At 49.1% G+C, this 22556-nt stretch overlaps 1 protein-coding gene across 8 annotated transcripts in view; it reads right to left on the reverse strand.

Moving 5' to 3' along the window:
* The window catches only part of NFATC2 (nuclear factor of activated T cells 2), a 177868-nt gene that overhangs the window by 147895 nt on the left and 7417 nt on the right, over positions 1 to 22556 (reverse strand). For 4 of the 8 annotated variants that reach the window (XM_017496878.2, XM_017496875.2, XM_017496877.2 and 1 more), the window contains exon 1: positions 9881 to 10262. The exons of the other annotated variants lie outside the window; for them this stretch is intronic. In XM_017496878.2, the coding sequence (XP_017352367.1) occupies positions 9881 to 10010 (130 nt within the window). In that variant the 5' untranslated portion in view covers positions 10011 to 10262. Of the gene's footprint in view, positions 1 to 9880; positions 10263 to 22556 lie in introns of those variants that run through there. 8 annotated transcript variants of the gene reach the window in all.

Here is a 22556-nt window from a genome sequence, read left to right on the forward strand (position 1 = left end):
ACAAGTATCCCCCCAGAAAAGGAACTACTCAGGGGGCCCTCCTCATTTCACTCAGAAGGTAGGCTGCCACTGACAACTGAAGACACAGATTTCTTTCTTCGGGAATGTTCACAGTCCCTCCTTTTGCCCCAGGATTGAGTCAAAGATTATTTTAAAAATCACACTCAGGCCACACAGTGGTCCCCGCCAGTGTCTCTCCCCCTGGAGCACATAAGGGCCTGTTGCTCACCCTTGCAGACGGACACACAGCCAAGTCTGAGGTGGCCGCTCGCTCATTGCCAACCCGCCAGCCAACAGATCACTTCTGAAAAAAGGAACAGCAAGAGAACATCTTCTCTGCCTAGAACTGCAGGCGGGTGGAATTTTCGGGAAGCAGAATAGAATGACCAAAATAGAAACCCAGCTAGGGAACCTCTGCGAGGCAGCTGGCCTTGGGGGGCACGGGGAGGGGCAGAGCTGAATGGAGCTTTCAGGCTTGAGTGGCTTGGAAGAGAGGAGCAGGAACTGGCCTGGGGCTGGATGCCCCTCCGATGGGCAGCAGGATCACAGAGCTGCACTGATCCCTGGCCAAGCTGATGAGACCCATGGCTCGATGAGCTCACCACGATGCTGAGGTGGTGTGAGTCCCGGGCCTGGGTTTGGGACATCACAGTCTGTCACCAAGGCAGCACTTAGGATGCCACGGCTGGCACCACAGATCTGTACCCAGAGGGAAGGGAAGCAGACAAACTCCATCTCCTGCCATTCGCCCCGACAACTCTCATAACTTCCTGCCTGTCAGGGGCTGCGAGGAATCCCAAAACGGAGCAGGAAGGTGGATAGATTTTGCATCTGGCTGATGTGCACGACCTATAGAAAGAACCCCTTTGAAAAGTGATGGGTGGCCTCCAAATAACAAATCTAACACTCAGCAAATTTTCCAACAAGCCCCCCCAGACCCCTGCTGCCCACACCCCACCCAGTCACACACACGCGCCACCCTACAGTAAGTGGATTCTCAATCCGTGAATCATGTGTATTAATGACGAGAGTCAGGTTGTTACACCCTTCATTCAGAGGTGACACATACAGACACAGGGTCTAAAAGCCGAGAAATTCCATCTGGATAAATCAGGTCCAGAAATGCCAAAAAGAAAAGGGAGGGCATCTGCCATCCTGTCTCGTCAATGGAATCACTGGAAAAAGCCATCATGAATGCGATGCCCCTGCTGCCCATGCCCCAGCTAAGACAGCAGCAGCTGTCTGCCTTCCCCAGACATGGCCGAAGGAAAGGCTCCGTAGTGCTTCCCAGGCAGGCTGCCACAAGGCCAGGCGCCCGGGACACAGGACCGGGATGCTTCGCAAGCAATCAGGCTTGCAGGCTGGCTGCTGGCATGACCGCTTGCAAAAACATGTGCGCCCACACGCTGACACGTACCACTATTGGAGAGGGGTGAAGAAATGTATGGAATCTGCAACCCGCAGGCCTCAAAGCCACCTTTCAGATGGGGGCAGCGGGGCCCAGGCATGTGGCACACACAAGGGCCCAGCCCCATCTTCAAATCTGCATGGGAAGAACTGTCTCTTGCTGGTTTCAAGCCATTTCCTGGGGCCCTCCTGCCTTGGAGAATTCCAGAGACATTCCTATTTCCAGTCATTCTAATAGCTTACGTCCACTGTGCGGCGAGCTTCCACATGTACACTCCCCTGTCCTCTCTCTGCAGTTTACATCAACCCCTGGAGATAGCTGCTCTGAACAACTCTGTTAGAGATGGGGAAACTGAGGCTTGGGGTGCAGGGAAATTCCCAGGACCACAAAAAGAGTCAGGGCAAAGCTTGAATTCAATTTCAGGGCGGGGGGTGCAGTGGGGGATGTGGTGGGGGTGGTGTACAGGGTGAAAAGCTGCATATGAGGAGCCTGCACATGTGTGTATACAGAATCTGCAGATTTCATCAGGTTTTGGGTTTTTTTCTGAGACAGTCTCACTCTTGTCGCCCAGGCTACAGGGCAATGATGCGATCTTGGCTCACTGTAATCTCTGCATCCCAGGTTCAAGCGGTTCTCCTGCCCCAGCCTCCCGAGTAGCTAGAATTACAGGTGCCTGCCGCCACGCCTAGCTAATTTTTGTATTTTTAGTAGAGACAGGATTTCACCATGTTGGTCAGGCTGGTCTCGAACTCCTGACCTCAGGTGATCCACCTGCCTCGGCCTCCCAAATTGCTGGGATTACAGGAGTGAGCCACCGCACCCAGCCTTCATCAGCTTTTAAAATATGCATCACTTATGTGCAGTAAAATGCACAAATATTTCACATACATCTTGTGCATATATATACATATACATACACGCACACACACACACGCGTGCGCACACACACACTCAAGATACAGGACAGTTCAAGTCCCCCAGACGGCTGACTGTTCTTGAATGTCCCATAAATCTTACAGAGGTACATGTCTCACTTATTTTGTTCAACATCTCTGACCTTCACCCATATTGTATGCAGTAGACCTTTTTTATTGCTGTGTACTATTTCAGTGTACGAATGTACCACAATTCACCCCATTGACTTGCTGAACTCCTAATGCATTTGAGATTGAACTTGTGATTTAGCAAGGTCTATGTCTAACAGGAGAGAGCGCAGTGCATGACAGACAACAGACCTCAGAGTGGCTTCCTCACCAAAAGGAGAAGGAAAGATCTGGTCAGAAGCACTCACCGGAAATAGACCTTAGATAATCAGGGCTCACCAGCACTAAACCCACCCGCTCTGTCAAAGGCCCGCAGAAGACGACATGAGTAGGGGAATATCCCTTCTTTCCATCCTCCTTCCATCTTAGCAAAGCGTCCCTCTGTCCCACCAGCCACCTCCCAGAGTTTGGTCTCTTGCTGATCCCCACATCCCTTCCCATAGCCTGAAAAGCTGATTTCCATTTTTCTTTCGGCCAACTCAAAATCCGAGTAGAAACCTCCCCCTTGAAGACAGCAGGGCCTGTGTAACCCTTGGCCCAGGGCAGAGATTTAAAATTAATGCCTGATTGACTGACAGCTTCTTTATTTATAATTTTTGCCAGAGGCTTTCATTTCAGTGCCACGTTCCCGGGGGTGGGCACACTTCATCAGCGGCCCCTGCCAGCCCCCTGGTTATTGAGACATTCCTCCCTACTCCATGGCAACACAGGTGATGTCACCCATTGCCAATTTCAGACCTGCAGCCCACCTTCTTAGGATTATACAGGTAAACGGTCCCCTTCAGAGCCTTTAAAATACTCCTGCAGGCATTTCAGACTTGTTTTTTCTCCCCTTATTTAACAATTTCACTTTTGCAGGCATGCCCAAGCAGGTCTGTTTTGATAAGGACCTTCATAAATCCTGAGCTTTGCAGCCCCAGCTGAAGAAATGGTCTTTTTCCAAAACCTCAGATTACAAGGTCTGAAGGGTCCCAAATACCAGCCCAGGAAAAGCAATCTCCCCACTCTGCATGTGGCTTACAGTCTGCCTTTGGTATAGTTCTTCCACGGAGGGAAAAAGCATTAAAGATTCAAGTGCAAGGTGTTAGATCTAAATGCCCAGCAAGCAGGCAGGACCATCCACCGGGATGGAGAAAGAAACAGAAAAATTGAAGCACTCCCTGTCTTTTTTCATTTCTACCTTTGCCGGGAATTTTCCAATGAGTATAATCCCATCAGGATGGTAACAAGCATACAATTTATAATTATATAAATACCAACTCTAAGAGGTGAACGTGCACACATGCCACCATACATGGGACACAACAGACAAAGTCAGAGACAGCAGCTCCCTATGGTGCCCTGCTGCCCTCCAGGGCCACATTCTAGCTGTCAGATATAGTGCTGATGGGAGGGAGCTAAGACTCTGAGTGCCCAAGTTCAAGGCCTGCCCTGCCATTTACTAATGCACAACTCTCAGCAAAGTTAACGTACCCCCACGAGCCTGATCTCAACAGTCCAGGGTGCAGCTTGAGAATTCGAACGCAGTCACGACTGAGAGGCCCCTGGCCACCAATTCTATATTTTTTAAATGTATTTAACCTACCACCTAATACGCCTGGAAAGCCTTAAGAACAAACCTGAATAACACTGCTTTAAAGTTTTAGGAGCCTCTACTCCTGATCAAAATCTATGCCACCTAACGAACACAGGGGCTTAAATTTAGAAGCCAAGATAACATGTGTGTAATAGTGAAGAATGAGCGAGGCAACTTCAACCTCATTTCCTCTGCCTCCCTGCAAGGCCAACGCTCAATTCCAGCCCTCATTTCATCTTTCCAGCTGCACCTGGAGACTTATTTGTCCAAAGCAAGCTTTTTAAGGCCTGTCCTTAACTCGACACAGACGGCAACGTCTCTGAATGTCACATGTGTTTAGTGAACCTGCTTGCTTAGTGTAGAACACCATTTTTAGCAAGCACCACACACACACACACACACACACACACACACACACACACAGATACTGTATCACAGCACCTCATTTGTCCCTATTTGTTTACCAGACTGTGACCAATATTGGCCTGGGGGCCAGGGAAGGGCAGGAACCATATCTCATTTGTCTCTATGCCCCCACAGGGCCTGGCACAAAACCAGCATTCAGTGTTTGCTAAAAGAATGGGGTTTTAATTGTGACCCGTGAATGGGTCGAGAGCAGGTGTTTCTACGCTCACGTGCCAGTAAAATTAGGGAATAAGACACAGAAGGGTCTGTGAGAGCTGCTGAGAAATGACATAAAAAGCATGAGGGTGGGGGGTGGGGGATAGGGGCAGGGGGGATGTGAGAGGGAGTGGAGCGGGGAGGTGGGGATGTGTGGTGGGGGGAGCACCGGGGAAAGGGCTGCCCAGGCATAGTATGCTCATGCATGGTGTGTGTGTATATACGATCTGCGGATTTCATCAGCTTTTTAAAGGGCTGTGACCTCAAAAGTTTAAGGATCACAGGAATAGACTCTATAAAGCAGCAAGCAGTGATCAGGAGCCTGCTTTCCTTTCTGAAAGGTCAAAGTTGGCACTAAATGCTTTAGCTCACCAGGAATTGAAGGAGGGCTGCACCAGACTGTTGAGGCAAAGCAGACGTGAGCGCTCCCCACATGTCTGTCCTCAGCACAGTAACGAGGTCTGGCATCTCTGGAGGTGACCGGGGATTCCCAGTATCCACCTGTCTCTCCCTATGTATACAAGCTGGGAGAAGTAAGAATCCATTGCATTCACAAGCATGCACATGGGAATTCAGCTTCTGAACTGTCTGCTGACAGCCAGCACACCTTCCCCCTCCACGGTGGGGTCAGTGACTCCATCAGGACTCCCACATCCCTGCCCCCGAGGTCTTTCTGTCACTGTATACTTGGTTGTCTCCTCCAGTTTAAAAAAAAAAAAAAAAGTCTTCTTTGTACATCTCTAGTGAATAAATCTGAAACCTAGACAGATAAAATGGATAATTTCCCAGAAAGATATAGTTTACAAAAATTGACTCCGGTAGAAATAGAAAGTGTAAACAGACCAATTCCCACAGACACAGTAGAGAAAGCCATCAAGAAGCAACTCCACAAAGAAGCACCAAGTCCAGGCGGCTTCACAGAGGAATTCTATCACAGCTTTAGAGGCCGGGGAGTCCCAGGGAGACAGAAATGATTCCTGAGCATAGAAAAGGAAAGAAACTTGAACCTGATAGCACACAAAATAGGACATTATGAATATCACTCATGAATACTGAAAAATGCTTAAATATTATCAAACAGATGCCACCACAACCTTAAGAAAATAATACACCAAGTGGAGTCCATACCAGGGATCTTTTCACATAGAGAAATCCAATGTATGCCAACATATTAATAGATCTAAGAAGAATAAGATCATATTTTTCCATAGAGGCTAAAAAATCTTGAAATCGCTCAACTCCCATTTGTAATAAAAACTCTCGGGGTAAAAAGAGAGAACTAACTAATACTTCCTTTATGTCATCCATACACCACAATTCTAAAGCCAACACTGGAGGTCCTCTTCCAAGGCCAGGGTGCCCACTGTCTTCACTATCATGTAACACTCTACTGGAGGTATCAGTTAAAGCAATTAGACAAGAGAAAACAAGAGAGGCACAATTAGAGGCAGTAGCTCAGAGAGCAGGATCCGGGTCTTATTCCCCACTGTGACCCTAGGGTCTAACACAGTAGATGCTCAATAGCTGAATGAGTACACAAACGATGTCTCCTATTAATCGAGCAAGGGTTTACTCCTCCATTAACAAAAGCAAGGGTTTACTAAAACACTAGTAACAGATCACATGCTGTGTTGACTTCAATGGGCTAACCTACTGGAGGCAGACAGCAGTCCTACGAGGCAAGTAGTATTATTTCAGCCATTTTACAGATAAGCAGACAGCGGTCCAGAGAGGCGAGATGACTCACTCCAGATCACCCTGTTGGTAAATGTTTTCAATTCCAGCCCTGCCACAGTCCAAGACACCTTGCTAACTGGTTCACATGTGTCTCTTACCAAATGAGAGAAAGAGGAACCTCACACAGTAGTTCAGAACACATGATCTGGAGCAAGACTGCCCATTCTGGGAAAATTATTCTCCCTCTCTGTGCCTTAGCGTCCTCCTCCATAAAACAGGGGTCATAATAGTGCCTGCCTTCTAGGGTTGGAGTGGAATCGCACGGGCTAATGAACGTCCGCTACACGCTAAACTCCATAAAATGAGCATCCAACTTCCCCAAAATTTCCTAATTTACCTTCACCAATTCTAACTACAATGTCTGTTCCATTAGTAGTACTTTTCTTTCCTTGGTTTTTGCCAAGCTCATGCCCAGAGTTAAGGGTAGAACTTTACATGCATCACCAATATGTTGCCACCTGGGACAAAATAACAAGATAAAGGGTAGTGTTGGCCCCTGGGGACTTCCACCATACAGAAAGCAAGGAGATGTGACTGCTACTAACATCTGGGTGACCCAGAGCCAGATGCCCACCTGGGGCAGTTCACACTAGCCTCTCGAAGTTCACCAGGTCCCTTCTCTGTTTTTGTTTGGTTTGCTGGTTTGAGACAGGGTTTTGCTCTGCCCTGTGGGCTGGAGTGCAGTGGCATGATCACGGCTCAGTACAGCCTCCAACTCCTGGGGTTAAGCAATTCTCCCACCTAAGCCTGCCAAGTACCTGGGAAGCTGGGTCTATAGGCACGCGCAACTAGGCTAGGCTAATTATTTTATTTTTTATTTTTATTAGAGATGAGGTCTTGCTATGTTGCCCAGGCTGCTCTTGAAGCCCTGGACTCAAGCGATCTTCCCACCTCAACCTCCCAGTGTTGGGATTGCAGGCATAAGCCACCGCTCCCGGCTACGACATCCCTTCTCTTCCTGGGTGCTGACTCTTCTGTGCTGCCTACTTCTCAGCAGAGTCAGTGCTTTCCAGATTCCAGAGTATTTACTCTCTACTCCTTAAGTGTGGGCTTCATTTAGTAAGGGCTTCCAAAGAGCTTGGAGAAACTGACAAAAGCTACCTCTGCCGGGTGATCAAGGTTGATATCAATGATAAATGACATGGATAGTACTTTTTTTTTTTTTGAGACATGGTCTCACTATTGTCACCCAGGCTGGAGTGCAATGGCGCCATCTCTGCTCACTTAAACCTCTGCTTCCCAGGTTCAAGCAATTCTGCGTCAGCCTCCTGAGTAGCTGGGATTACAGGCACCTGCCACCACGCCCGGCTAATCAGTGTATTTTTAGCAGAGTCGGAGTTTTACCATGTTAGCCAGGCTGGTCTTGAGCTCCTGACCTCAGGTGATCTGCCCTCCTCAGCCTCCAAAGTGCTGGGATGACAGGCCACCGAGCCTGGCTGAATAGTACATACTCTCAGTATGATGTGATGAGAAGGGCACTTCATCTTTGCAGCTTCCTCCTGAAAACCTAAAGCCCTAGTCTAATGGGGGGACAGTCTACAATACAACCAACACTCCTCAAAACAGTGAGGGTCATAAAAAACATTCTCAATCTGAATAAGGCGTAAACCTCAGTTAATAACATGTCAATATTGGTTCGCTGGTTACAATAAATGCACCTACTAATGAAAAATGTTAGTAACATGGGGAACTGGGATATTGGGTATATGGGAACTCTGTGCTATCTTTGCAACTTTTCTGTAAATCTGAAACTGTTCCAAAAAATACAGTTTGTGTGTGTTTGGTTTTTTTTTTTTTTTTTTTTTTTTGAAAAAACAGATTCCAGGGCTTTCACTGTGGTCATTTAGATACCCATCTGGTGGCCACCAAGCATCGCTTGCCAAGAAAAACTATAAAAAGTACCTCCCTTCAGATTTGGCTTGGAAACTACTTCCCCGGAAATCCCCCCAACCCCACCCGACAAGAAAAATAAAAGCTGATTACAAATCTGGGAGCGGTGTGAGTATTAGTTCCCTGAAAAACACGACTTTAATCTTAATGAACAGAAAGACCATGGATGTTAATGAGGATCGTTTGCAGATTCTTAATTTATCTTTTCAAAGCAAAAGATGTCCACCAGATTGCAACTCTAGGAGGCTGGTCTCTCCTGCTGGCTAATTATTTCCATCTCCAGCCAAAACACAAAATTATGACTAATGACAATCTCTGGGTATCCAAGTGAATAGGATACCCAAAGCTAAAGCAAACCCCTCATCTCAGGTGGCCGAGAGAGGACACTGATGGAAGTTAAAACTTCATTGCTCTGCCTAACACAGCGCCTGTGGGAAACATCAGGCCACCAAGTCTCCTTGACAGCTTCCTCCACGAGCCAGGGAGCACAAGCCTTTCCTACACACCAGATGTAGGCAAGCCCAGAGTGTGCCTGGAAGCTACCAACAGGCCTGCCCCGAGCCTTCAACAAGCACTGGCTGGGCTGGGCTGAGCTGGGCTGGGCTGTCAAAATCAGGAAGCCTGGTTGGGTTTTTTTGTTTTTTCCAAGACAACCTGCTAACCAGAAATATACAGTGAGGTTGGGCATGTGGCCGCCTCCTCCCCCTCCTCCTCCTCTGTCTAACGCATGCTCCTGTTAAACACGTGAAGTGACAGATGAGCACTGGGCCCAGCCTGGGGAAGTCCCCAGCCCCCAGTGACTGAGGGCAGTTGGAGGCACAGAGTGATAAAGTTCAAGCAGAAAGAGGCTGTGTCCTGAATCCACGCCTCAGCTGCCCCCCATCCATTAGGACTAAGCATAGATCACTTAATGAAGCTCAGAGCAATCCTCTGCTGGGTGATATGTGATGGATTCACAGCAGCAGCAGAACCCAGGGAGGAAATGGGCCAGCCTTATCACAGCAAAGGCTTCAACGCCCTCCGGTATCAGACACAACCTCTTCCTCGGTTTCAACACAAAGTCCCCAACAAGCACTGCTCACAGGAGACGATGGGACAGCATGGCCTCACGTCAGTGCCTGGAGGGAAGGAGCAGCCTCCTAGCCTTGATAACTGCGTTCAGTGGCAACCCATTTTTTTTTTTTTTTTGCAATGCCCCCTCCCTGCTAATTCCATTCTTTGCTTTTTCACCTCCTCCCTCCAAAGGCACATAAATCACGTCTGTTGCCCTCTGACAGCCCAGTCCCAGGCAAGAGGCCAGCAGACGGCACCCGCCCCCCAGCCTTGGGACCTGCCTTCCACCTCTTGTTTTGCTGAGAGTGACCCTCAGGGAGCAGTCACGAGCAACCAGAAACTGGTGCCCCTAAGGGGCAAGAGGGAACCGACCGCCCCCTACGGGTGGCAGTGGCCACTGACACCTCCCCTCCCTGGCACCTGGGTATGGGCACCCTCCCTTCAGGCCCCTTAGGAAGGGGAGCAGCTGAAGCCAAAAAGACCCCTGTGCCCTGTCCCCAGGCCTGAGCCCCTGGCGGGCTCAGGGGCGGGGCCAGGGGGACCTCCACCGACCTTCGTTCGGATTCATATACTCATAGTCGAAGAGGATGGAGAAGTCAAGCTCGTCCTGGGGGCTGCCCCCGGGCTCATGGCCTGGGGCGTCCCCACCGTCGGGTTCGAGCTGCTGCCCTGGGGCGTTCATGGCGCTCAGGGCGGGAGGGCTGCGGGGCTGGGGGCGAGGGCGGGTGCGGCCGGCTCCGGGACCCCTCGCCGGTGAGTGGCGAAGGCGGCAGGACGCCGGGCGGCGAGGCGGCTAGAGCAGCGGGGTCCCCTTCCTCGTGGGGACGCACGCCGGGTCCGGGGACGGCGCTCCTGGCGCAGCGGGTCCTGGACGCGCCCGGGGAAGCTGAGCGGCGGCAGCGGCGACGGCGGCGCGAGCTTCCTGCTCGGAGGCACCTGTTGCAGCCCGGGGAAGGGGGGGCGTGGAGGCGGGGACAGGGCGGCCAGGCCGGCGGGGGCGGGGCCGCCACCCGCGGACCGGAGGGGAGGGGCGCGCGGCTTGGGCTGGCCGGTGCCGGGAGGAAGGAGGCCGTCCGCGGGTCTGACCGCACCGTCCCGGGCCACCGCCGGGCGCTCGAGCGGCCGCTGACTCCCGCCCTCCACGGGTGAGCGCGACACGCCCTGCCCGAACCACGGTCTAGACAAGAAAGCTGCCGCCTCTAGGACTTTTGCCCTAAGAGACCCCACACTTCTTCCTGCTTTTCTTCTCCAAGGGGTGGGAAGGGGTGTCCCTCCGCGTGCCCACGGGGGCGACCATGGTTTTCACAGTGCTTCAGACACCTGCGTGGCCCTGAACTCAAGACCCCAGCGCCTGGGAAGAAATCAGCCTGAGAGCACTAGTCCCACCCTTACAGCTATGCCTCCTGGCCACCTACCACGTGCCAGGTGCTGGCACCCAGCAGGAACCAGCCAGTGTTGCCCTCAGACGCTCAGGCTCTGGTCGTGGGAGAAGCCTGAAGGAGAGAAACAGGACAAAAAGCATCTCCTTATCGGCCCAGGAGGAACTCACCAGGGTATGGGCTAAAGGTTGAGGAGGCATCAGTCCCTTAGGTGGTCAAGGAGGACCTCTCTGGGGAGGTGACATTTGAAGAAACCTGATTGATGAAGCGACCTTGGGGAAGTGTTCTGGCAGTGAGAACCAAAAGGCAGAGCCAGAGCTCGCAGGGGCTGGGTGTGCTGGAGGCAGAAGGACGAGTGCAGTTGTGACGGAGCGGTTGGCAGGTGACAGACACGCCTGGCTGCTTGTTTAAAGCAGGATTCCCAGGCCCCTCCCTGGAGCTTCCGATTCCAGAAGTCTGAATACAGACTCATGAATGTGTTTTGGTTTTTGTTTATTTTTGTTTTTGTTTTTGAGACGCAGTCTCACTCTTTAGCCCAGGCTGGAGTGCAGTGGCATGATCTTGGCTCACTGCAACCTCTGCCTCCCTGGTTCCGGCTCAACCAATTCTCCTTCCTCAGCCTCCAGAGTAGCTGGAATTACAGGCACGCACCACCACGCCCAGCTAATTTTTGTATTTTTAGTAAAGACAGGCTTTCGCCATGTTGGCCAGGCTGGTCTTGAACTCCTGGGTTGTGATCCACCCGCCTCGGCCTCCCAAAGTGCTGGGATTACAGGCATGAGCCACCACGCCCGGCCATGAATATGTATTTTTAATTAAGCACCCAACGTGAGCATTAATGAACAGGTACATTCAGCAAACACTGCATAAGGACCTGGTAACTAAGGAACACCCCCCAATAACTCTGCCAGGGGGCTCTGCCAACTTAGCTGAAGTTGGAAACAAACACAAAGAAGTAGAAAAGACCAAAACAGTGGTCTTCAACCCTTCCTACATATTAGAATCACCTGGGACACCTTTTTACACATCCGTGCCAGGCTGCAATCCAAACTCACTGAAGCAGAATGTCTGAAAATATTTTTTTAAACTTCAGATGAATCTAAGGTGCAGCCAGTGTGGAGGATGAGATTAGGTGGGAGAGGTCTTAAGATCCTCGTGAGAACCACAGCTTGACCTGAAGTGATTAGAATCCTTCCCCATGGGCAAGGAAGAATTGAGGACATGCACTCTTCAGGGGAGCCATCTCAGCTCCATTAAGGGGATTTGTACCAGGCCATCCATCATTCCACAAATATTTACGGAGCACCTGCCTGGCACTGCCACAAGATGTTGGGGATGCAACCCTCCACAGCCACAGCCTCTCCCATCATCATACCTATGTCCTGAAGCAAAGCAGCCCAGCTACGAACAGCGTTTTCCAAATTGCACTCAGACCAGTGGTTCTTAACCCAGACTACACATTAGAATCACCTGGAGAGCTGTTAAAATTTTTATTCAAATACCTGAGCACCACCAGACATCAATTTGATCAGAATGTTTGGGGTTGGGACTCAGGCATCGGTATTTTGTAAAAGCTCGCCAGATGCTTCTAATGTGTGCCAGAGATGAGAATCTCTGAGCAGTACCTCCTGGTTGTCAGAGCAGAATGAAATCCCAGCCTTTGTTTCCTAACTTTAAGCACTGCTAAGCCATGTGTATCCAACAAGCATCTTGGGGGTGCCTGATGCATTTAGGTGGAGGAGGGTAATGACCCCAGCTAGGATACTTCGAGACAAGTATCTAGAATGAGGTAGATGCTTCTGGGTCCTTACGACAGGGACCCAAGGTCCAGCTGATGAAATTTTGACCAATAAGCAAGAAAACCAGGCTTTCCCTGGGCTTTAGAAAAGGAGAAAAGCTGGGGATGCCTCCCCACATCCTTCCTCATCCCTCCATCCCGTAATTATTAAGTGCCACTAAATCTAGTGGACATTTGTTGATTGTGCCTACCCAGAATAATTTCTCCCTTCTTCTCATAACTGCACCCGTGTGTTCCTTGGGGAAACTACTCTAAACGTAGTCTTGGTAGAGCTATCAACCTAGCTGCCCCACCCTCCCCTAGCAAAGAAGTGGACCCAGACTGGGTCAATCAGAGATTTTTATCTGCACTAGCCTGTGAGATCCACTAAGGCAGAAGCTATGACCACCTCATTTCCAGCTTTCTGTACAATGGATGTATGGATAAATGGAGGATGGATGCATGATGCATGGATGGATGGATGGGTGGATGGGTGGATGGGTGGATGGATGGATGGGTGGAGATGGATGGATGGGTGGATGGATGGATGGGTGGATGGATGGGTGGAGATGGATGGATGGATGGGTAGATGGATGGATGGGTGGAGATGGATGGATGGGTGGAGATGGATGGATGGGTGGAGATGGATGGATGGATGGATGGATGGATGGGTGGATGGATGGATGGGTGGAGATGGATGGATGGATGGGTGGATGGATGGATGGGTGGAGATGGATGCATGATGCATGGATGGATGGATGGGTGGATGGATGGATGGGTGGAGATGGATGCATGATGCATGGATGGATGGATGGGTGGATGGATGGATGGATGGGTGGGTGGATGGATGGATGGATGGGTAGATGGATGGATGGATAGGGAACAGAGGGATGATGGATGGGTGGATGCATGGTAGATGGATAGATGGAGGATAAATGGATGAATGGATAGATGGAAGATAGATGGAGGGATGAATAGATGGGTAGATGGATGGATAGGGGATGGATGGATGGATGGGTGGGTGGATGGAGGGTAGATGGACAGATGATGGATGGTGGATGGTGGATGAATGAAGGATAGATGGATGGCTTCATGGAGGATAGATGAATGAATGGATGGATGAAAGAGTGAATGTGTTGCATGGATGAATGGATCCATTAATCAATGGAAGAGTAGATGTTTGCCTGGATGGATGCAGAGGTTTACTTTCTTTAAAGTCCTCAAGAGTTTCTTTAAGGGTTCTCCTCCCTGAGGCTTACCCTAGCTACCCAATTGCTAGAGCAGGAACCTAAATTCTTACCCCAACACCACTTCCTCTTCAAATACCCAATAATAAAATGAGATATCAAAGGGAAGATTACTTGCCAACTGATCAAGTGCTACAAAAATTTCAGCCTGAGGCAGGACAGTTCAGGACAATCTAAACTCTAACTGCCTTGCTTGTCCCTCTGAACAGTGGATATATTTTCGAAGCTTCCAGGATTTGGAGTCTGCACTACTATAATCAGAGTTCTTTAAAAGGAAGTGGTTCTGACTAGGTGTCAACCCATAAAAGAGTTTCTGCTGGAGAGTGAGGGGTAAATAGGTCTTCTTCTCCACAGGCCACCTTGAAGGGTGGGAGTTCGGGCTGGGGAAAAGGCATATTTTCAATTCAAAAATAAATAATTTGTGCTCTTAGGAACAAGGCCTAGATCTTAGGCGGTTCTTACAGCCATCCAGGCAAGAGGTAAAGGGGGCGTGGACTACAGAGACGTGGTAACCATAGAGATAAGAGAACGTGGAAGGATTCACGAGACTCAGACTCTCATCCTTTGATCCATCTGTGAGTTACTTCTCTTCCTCTTCTAGGCTTCCTTAAAATGGAGCATAATTTGGGTCCACCTGGATAGAAATATTCAAGAAGCATTGACTCCTGAAGCTCTTTCAAGAAGCTCCTCCTGCCACTCAAAGTGGCTCTGAGTCCCCAGGTTCCTCAAGATGGCCCTGGAGTTACCCACCACCCACAGCTCTGCCTTCCTTTCCACCTTCTGGTAGAAAGCTCATTTTTATCTACAACCTCAGTCTCTCCACAGAAATCCAGGCTCATATATCCAACTGGCAATCCAACATTTCCATTGGGGCATCTAACAGGCATCTCAATGTGAATGAGTCCAACACCAAACCCTGTGTCTCCAGCTGCTCCTGCCTCACTGTGCCTCAACTCAAGTATGGTTCTGCCTTTAATCCAGTTCTCCAATCAAACACCAAGGAGTGGTTCTTTAGTCTTCACCTTTTCTCATGCCCACATGCAAACCCTCAGCAAATGCAGACAGTTGCACCAAATGTAACCCAAAGCCTCCCATTTCTCACTAACTTCACTGTTCTTCCTCCACCTCCCAAGAATCCCGCCCTCATTTCTTACTTGGACAACTGCAGAAGCCTCCTCTCTGGACTTGCTACTTCCATGTTTGCCCCTATGTGGAGCAGCTAGAGGGAGCCTTTAAAAAATATACATCTGATAAACCCTCCAGTGGTTTCCCATTAAATTAAAATTAAATACAAAGCCCTTGGTCTGCAAGGCCCTACATAAGCTGCATCCCACCTGCCCCTCCTTGGGTATCAGCTCTTGCCATTCTCCCCTTCTCTTATTCCCTCTGTCACCCTGATCATCCACTTGTTCCTTGAAAATGCCCATAAGGCCAGGTGCGGTGGTTCTCACCTGTAATCCTAGCACTTTGGGAGGCCAAGGCAGGTGGATCACCCGAGGTCAGGAGTTCGAGCCTGACCAACATGGAGAAACACCGTCTCTACTAAAAATACAAAACAAAACAACAACAACAACAACACCAATAGCAGGGCATGGAGGAGCATGTCTATAATCCCAGCTACTAAGGAGGCTGAGACAGGAGAATCGCCTGAACCCGGGAGGTGGAGGTTACAGCGAGCCGGGATTGTGCCATTGCACTCCAGCCTGGGAGACAAGAGTGAAACTCTGTCTCAAAAAAAAAGAAAAGAAAATGCCCACATGACCCCACCTCAGGGCCTTTGCACCTACTGTTCCCTCCGATATTGCCTGGCCACTACTTCACTTCATTTTACAGCTCAGAAGTCACCTCCTCCAAGAGACCGTCCCTGCCTGTCCTAATAAAAATCGCCTTCCCCGGCATCCTCTGTCTCCTCACCCTGCTTTGTGTTCCTCATTGCCCTTTTCACTATGGCATATTTTATTCACATGTAGATATCTTCATCAGTTTGTTGCCTGTTCCTTTCACTTAAATGCAATCACCACACAGGCAGGGATATTTGTCTGTTTTCTTCCCTGGGATATCTAGGGTTGCCAAGCTTAGCAAATACAAATACAGGACACCCCCACCCAGTTAAATTTGAATTTTAGACAACAAATGCTTTTCTTAGTAGAAGTATGTCCCAAAAAGTATGTGGGGCAAACATAAACTAAGAAATTATTCACGGTTTACCCCAAATTCAAATGTAAGTGGACATCCTGTATTTTTATCTGGCAACCCTCCTGTTTCCCCAGATCGTAGACTGGTACCCAGCACGTGGTAGGTTCTCACTTAAAAAGCAGCTGAAGGAATGAATGGAAGAATGACGCCCAACAGAGCCTCTACCGGAGGGATCAATCAGTGAATAATACTGCACCGCTAGAAGAACCCAAGTCCCTTCTTTGCTCAGCGTAGTGGGACTCAACAAGGATGTCCTGAAATGTAGCAGTGTTTTATAGCCTTGGCAGCCCAGCCTCTAGCCTGGTTCCAGTACCTGTAATTATTTGCAGAGAAATAACATTTCATCTGACTCAGTGGCTTCAGGGAAATTCTGCCTGCACATGCTGTTTAAAAAGAAAAAGAGCCTGGTACGGTGGTGCACACTTGTACTTCCAGCTACTCGGAGGCGGAGATGGAAGGATCGCTCAAGCCCATGAGTTCGAGGCTGCGATGCGTGGCAATTGCACCTGTGAACAGCCACAGCACTCCAGCTGAGGAAACATAGCAAGACCCTGTCTCCAAGGCAAGGAGTGAGAGAGAAAAAAAGACTATTTATAAAGGACAATGTCTGTCATAGAAAATATGTTCTTGAGGTCTTTATAACAAGACTGGGACATTTGAATCCCTTCCACCCCCTCCAGGCTGACCTTCCTGCTGAAGGTCAATGGCACGAACACATAAATGTGTGACCGAGCCTGGAGTGGTCTTGTGGTACATTAAAGGACAACCCAGGCCAGGAGAGGTGGCTCCCCCCTGTAATCCCAGCACTTTGGGAGGCCGAGGCGGGCAGACCATGAGGTCAGGAGATTGAGACCATCCTGGCGAACATAGTGAAACCCTGTCTCTACTGAAAATACAAAAAAAATTGGCTGGGCTTGGTGGCGGATGCCTGTAGTCCCAGATACTCAGGAGGCTGAGGCAGGAGAATCACATGAACCTGGGAGGCAGAGGCTGCTGTGAGCCAAGATGGTGCCACTGCACTCCAGCCTGGGTGACAGAGCGAGACTCTGTCTCCAAAAAAAAAAAAAAGAGAGAGAGAATAACCCACAGCTGGGAGGCCCAGAATCTAAACTGAGTTCTTCCTCTAACTCTCTCTGTGACCTTTAAGCAAGATATCTCCTGTGCCTCAGTTTCTCCATCTGTAAATTGGGAGGAGATGCATTAGATAATACCTGTGTTACCATTTCAGCTCTAAAATTCAAGGGCTGTTTAACACTAACAAGGAATATCAAGCTTATCTGAGTAGCAGCCAGGGCTCGCTCATGGGCTGTGACATGCAGAGTCACACAGTTCCCCACACCTGGAACAGCCTGTGCTTAGAGGGACCCTGCACTTGGTTGAATGCTCTGCTGTTGACATTTTAAAAATTCTAAATACTTTTGAACAAGAGGCCATGCTTTTTCATTTTGCACAATGCCCTGAAAGTGTTGTGGCTGGTTCTGATAGTGCACGGGTGCTCCTCAACTTATGTAAGTGACATCACGGTATAACCGCCATACACTGAAAATACTGTGACCGGGCGTGGTGGCTCATGACTGTAATCCCAGCACTTTGGGAGGCCGAGGTGAGCGGATCAGGAGTTCAAGGCCCTCCTGGACAACATGGTGAAACCCCATCTCTACTAACAGTACAAAAATTAGCTGGGCATGGTGGTGTGTGCCTGCAATCCCAGCTACTTGAGAGACTGAGCCAGGAGAATCGCTTGAACCAGGGAGTCGGAGGTTGCAATGAGCAGAGATTGCACCACTGTACTCCAGTCTGGTGACAGAGCAAGACTCTGTCTCAAAAATAAATAAAATAAAATGTTGTTAAGTTGAACATGCATTTAGGCAGGGTATGGTGGCTCACGCCTATAATTGCAGCACCATGGAGGCTGAGGCAGGAGGATGGCTGAGGCCAGGAGTATGAGACCAGCCTAGGCAACATAGCAAGACCCCATCTCTATGAAAAATACAAATAAATTAGCCGGGCTCCCATTGGAACCCAGGAGCTTAAGACTACAGTGAGCCATGATCGCACCACTGCATTCCAACAGAGCAAGACCCCGACTCTAAATAATAATAATAATAAAGATTTAAAATGCATTTAATACACTTAACCTACTGAACACCATAGCTTAGTCTAGCCTGCCTTCAACATGCTCAGAACACTTACATTCGTCTACACAACTGACTTTGGGCAAAATCACCCAACACAAAGACTACTTTATAATAAAGTGTTGAATATCTTCTGTAATTTATTGGATACTGTACTGAAAGAGAAAAAGAGAATGGTTTATGGGTACCCAAAGTGCAGTTTCTACTAAACGCATATCACCTTCACATCGTTGTAAAGTAAAGAAATCCTGTCAAACATCGTAAGTCAGGGACCATCTGTATAACAGATAAGTTACAAATTTTCATCATGAACTCCATGTTCTAACAACCCCCCATTGTAATAAAGCACTGCTTATATAAGGCAGGCATTGAAACGTTTTAAGTTGGATTCAAAAAGTGAGAACATTCTTTACCAGACTCCAGAAACAATCTCCCTTCGACTGAAGCATTCCCTGGGACTCATGACCACTCTAGGTGTTAAACTAGAACCTAGGTGTAAAGACAGATGCATTTGACTCCAGCAAGGCTGGCACTAGGGTGAAGCAAGAGAGGCAAAATTAGGCCAGGCGCGGTGGCTCACACCTGTAATTCCAGCACTTCGTGAGGCCAAGGCAGGCGGATCACAAGGTCAGGAATTCGAGACCAGCCTGGCCAATGTGGTGAAACCCTGTCTCTACTAAAAATACAAAAAACTGGTCAGGCATGGTGGTGTGTGCCTGTAGTCCCGGCTACTCGGGAGGCTGAGGCAGAAGAATCACTTGAATGCAGGAGGCGGAGGTTGCAGTGAGCTGAGATCACGCCACTACACCCCAGCCTAGGCAACAGAGAGAGGTTCCGTCTTAAAAAAAAAAAAAAAAAAAAAAAAAAAAGAGAGAGAGAGAGAGAGAGAGGCAAAATTAAAGAGGGCGCTAAAAACTCAGTAATCAGATCAATCATATCTTCACACCATGTTTTAAAACATCAAAATGAATGCAAAACAAAAAATCCTTGGTGAACAAGCTATTAGAATTTTAATAAAGACAGTCAGTAACAGTCCATGTGAGCTGCACTGCACCCTAAGGCCAAGGGGAAAATGAGTAATGTTGATCTTGTCTTTATTTCACATTTGTATTTTAATTTTTTTTTTTTTTTTTTTGCAGCAGGGTCCCACTCTGTCGCCCAGGATGGAGTGTGGTGGCACGATCATGGCTCACTGCAGCTTCAGCTTCCCCGGGCTCAGCTGCTCCTCTCACCTCAGCCTCCTAGTAGCTGGGACTACAGGCTCCTGCCACCGTGCCCAGCTTTTTTTTATTTAGAGACAAGGTCTCACTATGTTGCCTAGGTTGGTCTTGAACTCCTAGGCTCAAGCTAGCAAAACTGGCCTTTTTTTTTAAGTTTATCATGGATTTTTGCCATTAATTTTGTTTTAAAAATATTATATTAAAATATGGTTCATCCTGGGCCCATGCCTGTAATCCCATCATTTTGGGAGGCCGAGGTGGGAAGATCACTTGAACCCAGAAGTTCAAGACCAGCCTGAGTAACACAGTGACACCTCATCTTCACGAATCCGAAACAGGAGGAGGGCTGGAGCCAGGAGGTCGAGGCTGCAGTGAGCCGTGTTCGTGACACCGCACTCCGGCCCGGGTGACAGAGCAAGGACCTGTCTTGAATGTACAGACATTTCATGTACGCATGTGTGTTTGTGTATGTGTATGTATACGGTTCATCCCGATTACTGAATTTCTTGCATTTGTTCCCCCAAACAGCTCACTGGCATCCTCGTGCTCTTGTAAAGCCATTTTCAGGGATGAGCTCCTTATAGATTAAGAAAACAAGACAGTTTCAAACCCGACTTGCACTCCAACCTCTCATCTCCTAAGGAGTCTTTTAAAGCCCGAAGAGGGCTCCTCTGTTGTGAGAAAACTATTTTCAAAGAGGGAATTGCAGCAAAAGGCAGTTAGTTGCATACGCCACCCTCCCACTGGGCAGGCACTAACGGCCAGGCCGTTGGTACCTTCTAAGACAGCAGGGTTCTAATAAAAGCCAGCGCTCAAGTCAAGCTGTGGACCGTAGGGAGATGCCCCATGTGACAGCAGCAGACGCCACAGGTCCCCAGCAGCTCCGCCAATGCAGCCTGCAGGCATCTTAGGTTTGCCCTGCCCAGTTACTTCTTTTCAACCTGAACCAACATTTTTATTTTTTTAATTCGATTTTATTTTATTTTAAGTGCCAGGATACACGTGCAGGACGTGCATGTTTGTTACACAGGTAAACGTGTGCTATGGTGGTTTGCTGCACCTATCAACCCATCACCTAGGTATTAAGCCCCACATGCATTAACTATTTATCCTGATGCTCTCTCCTCCCCCACCTTCCCAGCAAGGCCCCAGTGTGTGTTGTTCCCCTCCCTGTGTCAGGCTGAACTAACAGTTATAAATCGGGAAATTTCACATAAAAATCCAAATTTCCAACTTCTTAAAAAAAAAAAAGGCAGGCAGATCCAACCACTCGGGTTCACATTCCCATATGGACCAATCAGCTGGAGGTGAGTAGAGGCTGTTCCCTGGGCACGCGCCCCCACCCCAGCTCCCTCCAGACCCCAGCTGGCTGCCTCATTCATCCGTGCCACCTGCCGGGAGCACGTGAGCGTGAGCACCTGGGCTGTAGGTTCTTGATCCCTTCCACCTAGTCCCCGCACAAACACTTTGCCCTGGTTTTGTTTCTCCTCTTTGTTCCTTGCTTTCTAACACATTCCCCTCTGTCTTGGGTAACAATGTTTAGGAAAGCAGACTCAGTAAACCTGCCTTCCCCTTAAACTACGGTCCTTGCTCTTAACTGAACAAGAGATACCACCATCCCTCGGCCAGGGAGGCTCCATCTTCTACTAAGGCAGAGCCTCAAGGGGCAGGATGGGTAGGGCTGATTAGTTAGGGGATACAGCGTTGGTTCGTATCTGCCCATCCCCACAATCATTTCTCAGTGTACCTGTCACCCTCGGCCCACTGTCCCCCCACCCCGTCACCCAGGCTGTCTTCCCCGGTATGCACCAAGACCGATTCTCTCTCCATTCTCTTCTCTGCCATATTCTTTGCAGACTCAAATATCTGTGCCAATTTCCTAATATTTGAAGTCAGGGAGTGATGAGGACGAGCTGGCTGACTCAGAGGTACCCATCCTCAGCTCCCATCCACACAACTGAACCCTGGAGCCCACCCCCACCCCCCTGTCTCCCTCCAAAAAAGCACAAGACATCAGCTGTTCTTTCCCTCTTTCGCTTCTCATCAACACGATCATTAGACTTCACCTAAGCTCACAGTCACTTAGCTTGTGAATGACTTCCCAGGATTACGTCTCCCCAACTTCACAAAAACGTCTTTATCTGACTTTCAAATGCAAACACGCATGTCTCACACACATTGGATTTTCTCCCCATCACCTTGCCAGGAGCTCTGCCTGTGTTAGACCCTCCACTAACACCTCTGGACTCAGGGGCTCGGTGACTGAAGTGGGTCCTCAGGACCCTACAGAAGGACCCTAGAGGCTTGGTAGAAAGTAGCTTTAGTCCCTGTGGGAACTCTTGAAAGTTATTGAACTGGAGGAAAGTAATAAATTGAAATTAAAACAGTAAAATAATAGTGAACATGGCAGCTAACAGAAACTGACCGCTTTGCCTTTGCTGAGAGTTTCACAGACATGACTTCCTTTCAACCTTAAAATACCCCCATGTGTGAGAATTTCTAATAGCCACTTTTCAGTGAAAGAAGCTAAGGCATACAGAAGGTTGTGATGTGACTTGCAAAGTCACACATGCACCATGGAAATGGTTTGTCCCACACGAGTCTGACACTCATTACTGAGTCATGCTATTCCTGGGTGATTCGCTAAGGGGGGATTTGCTTCGGGACATTTTTGGATCAAGATGAAACGCTGAAAAGTCTCATGACTGCCAGTGATAGCAGAGGGTGGGGGAAGAGCTGCTGAGGGGAATCCAGGCGTGGCTGAAATAGAAAGGCACATCTGAAGTGGTTCAAATAGTCACAGGATTGACAGCATCTACCCCTAGGTACCAAAGTCAGGGACTGTCTCTGTGGATGTATGCTCCAGGGAACACAGTTGAAGAACCTTAAAGAAGAAAGCTCTGTGGACTGGGAGGCACTGCCTCTGAGCGCCTCTCCTGCCCCACACTGGCCCCAGCCATCTGCAGCTCCTGCCTGGGCCACTGCAGGAGCCTCTGGTCTGCTGGCCTTGCGTTCACTCTTACCTGGCTAGAGGCAGGTCTCCCCTGAATGGGCAGTATGGCCATTTGTAAAGGTTCATGATGGCCAGGCACGGTGGCTCACGCCTGTAATCCCAGCACTTTGGGAGGCGGGGGTAGGCGGATCAGGAGGTCACGAGTTTGAGACCAGCCTGGCCAACATGGTGAAACTCCATCTCTACTAAAAATACAAAAAAATTAGCTGGGTGTGGTGGCAGGTACCTGTAATCCCAGCTACTCAGGAGGCTGAGGCAGGA

The sequence above is a fragment of the Cebus imitator genome, unplaced genomic scaffold (genome assembly GCF_001604975.1).
Source record: "Cebus imitator isolate Cc_AM_T3 unplaced genomic scaffold, Cebus_imitator-1.0 Scaffold224, whole genome shotgun sequence".
NCBI lineage: Eukaryota > Metazoa > Chordata > Mammalia > Primates > Cebidae > Cebus > Cebus imitator.